Source organism: Cariama cristata, unplaced genomic scaffold, assembly GCF_000690535.1.
Source record: "Cariama cristata isolate BGI_N322 unplaced genomic scaffold, ASM69053v1 scaffold35167, whole genome shotgun sequence".
Classification (NCBI taxonomy): domain Eukaryota; kingdom Metazoa; phylum Chordata; class Aves; order Cariamiformes; family Cariamidae; genus Cariama; species Cariama cristata.
The window spans coordinates 5241-12824 of record NW_009628940.1 but is presented as its reverse complement, the minus strand read 5'-3'; the positions used below and the strand labels follow the sequence as shown (position 1 = coordinate 12824).

General features: G+C 45.1%; 1 protein-coding gene across 1 annotated transcript; it reads left to right on the top strand.

The window, feature by feature from the left end:
- Positions 1-355: 355 nt before the first annotated feature.
- ATP6V0C (ATPase, H+ transporting, lysosomal 16kDa, V0 subunit c) lies at positions 356-5947 on the top strand (the record flags this gene model as incomplete). The annotated part of the gene is made up of 3 exons (XM_009704991.1): positions 356-429; positions 3686-3869; positions 5115-5947. Coding segments are annotated over 3 exons (463 nt in total), but the record flags the coding sequence as incomplete, so codon positions are not given.
- Positions 5948-7584: the final 1637 nt, after the last annotated feature.

Below are 7584 nucleotides of genomic sequence, written 5' to 3'. Positions count from 1 at the left end.
AAGGAGTTACTTCAGAAGTCTTTCAAAATCAAATTAACCTTTGAAACAGGCTTACTGGGAGTAGATGGTCTTGAATGATGTGTAAAGCAACTTCTCTGTTAAAACACCATTGAACTTGGAAATGGCAGAGTTCCTGGTTATAGAGCAGAATGGCTTCCTTCTGTGATAAAGTGAGGCAGGGAAAGTGCTTCCCCAGCTGCCAGGTAAATGTTTCGCTAGCTCTGTGTTTGCATGCTTTAAAGGTAGTGTTGCAGCTGTATGTTAGAGGTAATGGAGCTGTATGATCTGAAGCAAATACATAGAGTCTTGATGTGTAACAGTGGTACAGCTCTTGTTCCATTTTCACTGTCTTCAGAGATCTCTTCAAACTCTATTCACTGAGGAGATTTTGGAAAACAGGTCCTTCCAACTCATCAGTGGTATTTACATGTAGCATATGAAACATATGTTCAAATGTTCACAGCTGCCAAGAGGTATGAGTCAAGATGTGCAGGAAGATTGACCCAAGTGCCACATAGCCCCTAACTGAATAGCTGTGCCATGAGATGGCTGTGTCATGGTGGGAAGTGGCTATCATCTTTGCCACCTGAACTGTAATATTGGGGTATTGTCAAAGGTGCAAGGAGAACTCCTTAGGGTAGTAAAGAGCAGTAAGACAAGCTGCCTTGTAAGATGCTGGAGATGCAGCTGCAGGGAACTGCAGTGTAAGCTTGTTGGTCAGGGTGCTGATGAAGGCCTCACTGGGAGCAGATGTGCCAGGCTCTGAAGCTGTATGTGTAGCACCTGACTGTTCACCAGTGGGAGTGTAATAGATCTTCAGTGACATCTAAAACTAATGTGAAAACTGGCTGCCACAGGGTGCATGTAGACTTTCTTTGTTAATATGTCTAGACCAAGGTCAAAGCATAAACTTTTGCCTGTTCCCTAGAGTTGGGATTTAACAACTAGGAACTGACAAACTTCTGCTGATCTGCCCCTCCCCAAAAGCTTAAGCAGGCTGGCTTTCTGTAAGTGGGATTACAAAATCAACTTCTGGAATCCATCACCACATTAATTGCAACACCTTTAACTTCAGACTTGGAGGAAGTAGTGACTGATGTAATTTTAAATAGTGAACTTCCCTTCTGAGCCTCTGTTTCTGGAGAGGTTTATAAAAGATTCCTGAGAAGAGTAGTGGTTTCTGCTAAATGCTGTAGCTGGTCTAGAAGAGTAGATAGCCTGAATCTTGATTCCACTTACTTCCAGTCCTTGGAAGATGTTTTGTCCAACAGACAAGGTTCCTCATTCAAGTTACTGATTTTTTTCTAGACTTCCTAGGGGCTAGTACCATCACTGATATTGCTAGCTATGTCTGTGTGCTAGTTTCCAAGCTCAGCTGATGTTTGCAGGTAAAACCTGTCTTCTGCTCTTGGCTCAGGCTTCCTGCTAAGCTGGATTCTAGTTCTGAGTTGTGCTGAACAGCTCTTTACATCTGGCTTAGTGACAGTCAAGGTTCAAGAGCTTTGCTAGTACAGAACCAATTTATAGTTGATAATGAGGCTTTCCCTTCAAATTTTTGTAACTAAAACTGAACTTCCTTCTGGTAGTCTTTTTAGTGCAATGGTGCTATGTTTATTAATCTGCTGAAGCTTCTTAGTGCAAAGCCAGGAGGATTAGTGCTCAGTTCGTGACTGCTCGAAGATAGGCTTTATGTAGATGTTGAGTGAGAAGCAGGAAAGCACATATCCTAAACCTTTTGAATACCTGCCAGCAGCACTTTTGGCAGGGTGTACCATCTCACACTTGAATGCTGGTGTAAGGCACCTACAGATCTTTGTGGAACAAGCAGCTCTCCCATGTAGAAACCTTAGTTTTTAAGTGGATTGAGCAAATTTAAATAGTAAGTCTCTGACCAGTACAAAGATTTGAAATCCCTGTGGGTTTAATACTCTGCAGTAGCCTTTTAGAGGAGGCAAGAGCATTTTCAAGCTAAATAGGACTGTTACCTTTGAGTATCAGCCTGGTGGTGTCTGAAAAGACTATGTACCCTCCCACATACCTTGCAGTGCTTCTTCAAGGACTTAGTCCTGGATGGCTGCTGACCCACATACCATCTCTTGGGTGATGAGTGCAGTCCAGAGTTAAGGAATTCCTAGAGTACTCCAGAACAAGGTTGGAAGAAAAGGAGTCTTTTGAAGTACTTCAGAATCAAAGAATGAGGTATTTATGGAAGCTTTTTTGAGGCAAAGTTTTCAAGGCAGAAGTTACTTTTTGTGGTAGTGCTTTGTGACCCTTCTAGCAGTTCTCAGTTGGAGGTGATAAGCCCATGTTCTGCTTTGAAAACCAAGCTTTGGATTCCTGTGTTGGTTTCTGCATGCTCAAGTGTTTACACAGGTGATCAGCAAACCTTAGGGGTAAGGTGGTTGTGGTCCTCTATAACCTACAAGCCGTGTTTTCCTTTGTGGTTCCAGTAGTTGGATTAACAAGTGTTTGGACCTGAATCCTTCACAGGTGGGGTTTTTGACACATGAGAAGGGTGTCCTTTCTCCAAGGAATCAAGTGCAGCAATGACAGGCAAGTTTGTTGCTATCTCAGTATGTGTCCTGGAATACTGCATTCAGGTCTGGGGACCCCAACACAAGAGGGACATGGACCTGTTGGAGCAAGTCCAAAGGAGGCTACGAAGATGATCTGAGGGCTGGAGCACCTCTGCTGTGAGGACAGGCTGAGAGAGTTGGGGTTGTTCAGCCTGGAGAAGAGAATGCTCCTGGGACACCTTAGAGCAGCCTTCCAGTACCTAAAGGGGCCGACAGGAAAGCTGGGGAGGAGCTTTTGACAAGGGCAGGGAGTGATAGGACAGGGGACAATGGTTTTAAACTGGAAGGGGGAAGATTTAGATTAGATACCAGGAAGAGATTCTTCCTGTGAGGGTGGTGAGGCAATGACACAGGTTGCCCAGAGAAGCTGTGGATGCCCCATCCCTGGAAGTGTTCAAGGCCGGGTTAGATGGGGCTTTGAGCAACCTGGTCTGGTGGAAGGTGTCACTGCCTGTGACAAGGCGGGTTGGAACTAGATGGTCTTAAGGTCGCTTCCAACCAAACCACTCTGATTCTATGTCTGAAGCTGAAATGGCATGTTTAACCCCAGGCCAAAGCATAGGCAGCTAAGTTTTGTGGAAGAAGAGGCCATGTGAAGGTGATTTGTTAAACCTTGAGTGCATCTGAGAACTCAGCCCAAGTGGCTGAAAGTTCAGTGACTGTAAAACCCAGCTTTCAGCTGGGTTACATTCTGCTGTGGTAGAAAGACATGCTTTGCTGTGTTTCCTCTGCAGTTCAGCTGAGTAGAGCTTTGCAGCATGGGCTCTGTGAGGGCACAAACTCTGAAGTAATGAGGTCAAATTTAGACCTTGGGTTTTGGTTCCTAAACGGGGAATGCTGGGGAGTGTACCCTGCTGTGAAGCTAGCTTAGAGGGTATTCTGTTATCAGTAGTGTTTGAAAACACCTTTTTGTTCATCTAGCTTTGGTCTAGGGCTCTGGATAGCTCACTTCCTCATCCCTTAGGGGAATATTCCTGGCTGACAAACCAAGTAGTCAAGTGACCCTGTTTTGCGCAATTCTTCCTAGTGCTGACTCAACTGTTCTAATGCTGCAGCCTAGTGAAGGAGATGGTATTTGGGGGTGTCTAATGCATTTTTTTCTCTTCCAGCCTTGGGAGCTGCATATGGAACAGCAAAGAGTGGTACGGGTATTGCAGCTATGTCTGTCATGAGGCCGGAGCTCATCATGAAGTCAATCATCCCTGTTGTCATGGCGGGTATTATAGCTATCTATGGCCTCGTAGTGGCAGTCCTCATTGCCAATGCCCTCTCACCTTCTATCACACTATTCAAGTAAGTTTTTTTTAAAGTTTGTTCTGCTACTCTTTGGATGCTGCTGAATGGATGGATTTTGCTCAAGATCCCTGGAAGGACTGTCAATACTAAATGGTCTTAACCTGGGCTTAAGAGTACGGACTGGACTTTAGGTGTCCTACCTGATGCCTTAGCCTCAGTGGTCATGCTACCTGATTAATTTGCTGTAGTAGCTAGCAGATCAGACATCCCACTGCTAGAGATAGTGCAGTGGTTTATGGCTTGAAACTGTGTACAGGCAGTACTGGGTTAGGCGGCTAAGCTTGTTTTGTGGTGCCAAATTCTAGACCTGGAATACACAAGTCTTTCCAAAACTGTCTAATCAGACTTTCTAAATAGTTGCCTGGGAGATGCAAGTGAATAATTAATATTGCTTGCTGCTTTATGTGCTGGTAAATCAATCCTCAAGCTATACATCAGACCTCTACACCAGCTACAGTCTGAAACTTAATCTACTCTTGGCTCTTGAGAGTATCTGGAACTGGCTTGATTGAGACCTCTCGGAATAAAATAATGCTTCTGAGGTCTAACAGTAGATACCTGTGTCACTGTACAAGCTATAGCTGATGAGCAGTGTGGTTGGCCTAATAAGCCATGATGTAAGAAATGGCAGGTACAGATGCTCCTTTGCAGTTACCAGGTGGCCAGATACCAAGAGGGACTGCTCCTCAAGTACCCCTGCCTGGAAAACCAGACCATTCCTGTCCAGCTCTTGCAGTGCAAGAGACCTAATAATCACCTGGATGTGCTATGGCTGTATAACAAAGTTGCTAAGGTGGGAGACAAAAGCAGCTACTGACAGGCTAAGCAGCACTGTGGCACAGGCATTACTGCAGGTGCTAGCCCACAGGGCTGGAGTATGTGCAGCTCTGGCAGCATGCTAAGCCTGCAGCTGACTGTAGCGGCTACAGACAAGCTGGGTGACCATGTGAACTTGCAGACCCAGTAGCTTAGTGTAGTGTAGAGTTGTACCTGAGTATCAGCTAAAGGTCCTGCATAGCTGCCTGGTTTTTTAAGTATCGGAGCTAGGAGTCTCAGGAGGCATCTGCTTTGGGAGACATGCAGTGCTTGTTTACAGAGTATAGAAGCTCTTTCTGTAGGAAAGAGGTTCCCTTTAAATGTTAATTCTTATTTCCTTTGGGGAGGGCAAAAGGCTAGCCTGAAGTTGAAGGGTTGGGTGTTCTGTTCATTGCCATTAAAACTCTTCTCATCTCTGTCCTACAGGAGCTTTCTTCAGCTGGGTGCTGGCTTGAGCGTGGGCCTCAGTGGTCTGGCTGCTGGCTTTGCCATTGGCATTGTGGGTGATGCAGGTGTACGGGGAACAGCACAGCAGCCCAGGTTATTTGTGGGCATGATCCTGATTTTGATCTTCGCTGAAGTCTTGGGTCTCTATGGCCTCATTGTTGCCCTTATCCTCTCCACAAAGTAAATGTCGCAGTATAATGTAAAGAGATGTAACAAATCCACGTTTAAAAAAAAGCTCCAGAATGAAAATGGTCTCTCCAATGTGTACAGTTGTCCCTATTTGGTAGTTGATCTCTTGTAAATGCGCAATGTATGTTAGTGACTTGTTTGTCCTGTGTGTACTTCAATATTAAATTGGATGGGCTGCTCCAAGCCTTCTGCATGGCTTGGGGTGGCCTGTGTGCAATTTTCCACCCATTGCTGTTAGTACTTTATGTATAAATATGAACTAGAAATGTAATTTTTTCTCTTCACTGGATGTTTATTTATAAAAGACTTGACATGTTCATACATCTATGGAGCAAGGATTTTCAATTTCCCATGCTATATATATTAATCTTATATATAGGTAGATTACACTGTGGGGTCAATTGTAAGTGCAGAGAATTCCTTGGATGTAACTTTGATTCTAAAGATTGCTGTAGTGTCCTGGTATTGGAGTATGAGAATTTCGTGTTTTATTACAGCAATTGTCCGAAACACTCCTGTGTTTCAGTAGTAACTGCGTATGCTCCGGCATCAGAGTCGTGCACCCAGTGTTGGGTTACAAACTTATACCATGTTTCCAAATAAAACTTCCTCACTACATTGCTGTAATGAGTCCTTTGCCTCTGATTTCATACTTTTGCTGCTCCTTTAGGAAGAGGAGGGGTTCCTTTAGGGGGAGGCAGGTTCTTGAAGTGACTGAGCACCATGCAGAAGCGATGCTGTTATCACTGCTATACCATTCCCTGTCCTGGGCAAGTAGCGAGGCTGTTTCTGACTGCTGCCTGTGGGCATGGAATGCAAGGCTGTTGCAGTGCTATGCTCGCCTGGATCAAGCAGCACATCTTTGCTCTGGCACATGGCAGTGCCATGGAATCGGCTGTGCAGCATAGCCTGAGCAGACAGGGTTAGGGAGCAAGGGTGCAGGCTTCAGCATGTGACAGGAGTAGGAGCTGCTGAAGAGCCTTTAGGCAGCTTGTCCTTGTGATGGCTCTGCAGAAACTTCACTGGTTGGGAAGCTGCACTCATAGCAGCAGTTGCCTCTGAAGTACCTGAACAATAGTCTCATCAACAAAATGGGTTTGTTCAAGAACTCATATTTTTTAGCTGTTAAATGGGGAGTGTTTGAGCTGAGAAGTTGTCCTTTTGGAGCTAGTGAATGCTGTAGCAACCTCCTCTTGTCCTGAGGATTTATGAGTGTTGCAAAGCAATGCTGAAGCTCATGTGGGAAATACATGTTGGACCCTTTCAACTGTAGAGCTAGTTCTGGATTGCCTTTGGGAAGTGCCTCACCTTAATCTTAGTTGTCTAGTTTGGAGGGCAGGTCAAGCTTTGCTTTATTTAAGCCAAAATTTTACTGTTACACAGACACCTAGTAGTAGTAGTGCCGTTGTGATCAAACAGCTGAGGAATCTGGAGTGATCTGTCAGAGCCTCTTCTGTCAGCCTGCTTAGGAATGGAGATGTGGTGGTATACGTGTATTTCACCCATGTACCTGTGCAGCAAACAGGTCTGGTGTAAGTGGCATGAAGAGCTATGGCCAGAGCACAAGGAATTCACTGAAGCTATGTTTGGAGCATCTAACCTGGCAGAAATGTTCACCAGGCCTAGTAGCACCTCATGCACCTTCTGGGTAGCTGGTCTCCAAACTGGGGCTTGTTCAGGAGACTTTGGCCATGAGCCAGTCACTCTGCTAGTGTGTATTGTCACAGACTTTTGTGAAGAAGTTCTAGCAAGTGTTGATCATCAATAATTAGTAACAATTTAATTGGCTTATTCTGTTTCTTAAAAAGCTAATCTGACTGCGTTCATCCAAGAGGCTGTCAGGCTTGGTGTTGGGGTGGGCTGTACTACTGGGTTTGTGTTTGGGAAGGGCTTTTCTTCATGGCAGCCTGAGCAGTGGTGGTTCTTGGGTTGTATAGAGGCGTAAGCTGACGTAAGGAAACTTGTGGATGTCTGCTGAAGCATTGCCTGCAGTAAGGGAAGAATTCCTGATCTGAATTGTGTTGATCATTCTTTTCTTCAGCAAACAAAAGTAGTGGACTCTTAAACTTCTGAATTAGACTTTACCCAGGGGTCATAAAGATTTATGGAAACTGCAGCATAATTCTCTCTCAGCAGTGATTGCAATGAGTGCCTTCCCAGCACTTCTGTGCGGGGTCTGATAGAGCTTGCAGCTGGGAGGAGGTGAATCACGAATTCAGGCGCTCTGGAAAGCATGCCACGTACATCTTGCAGTTCTGGT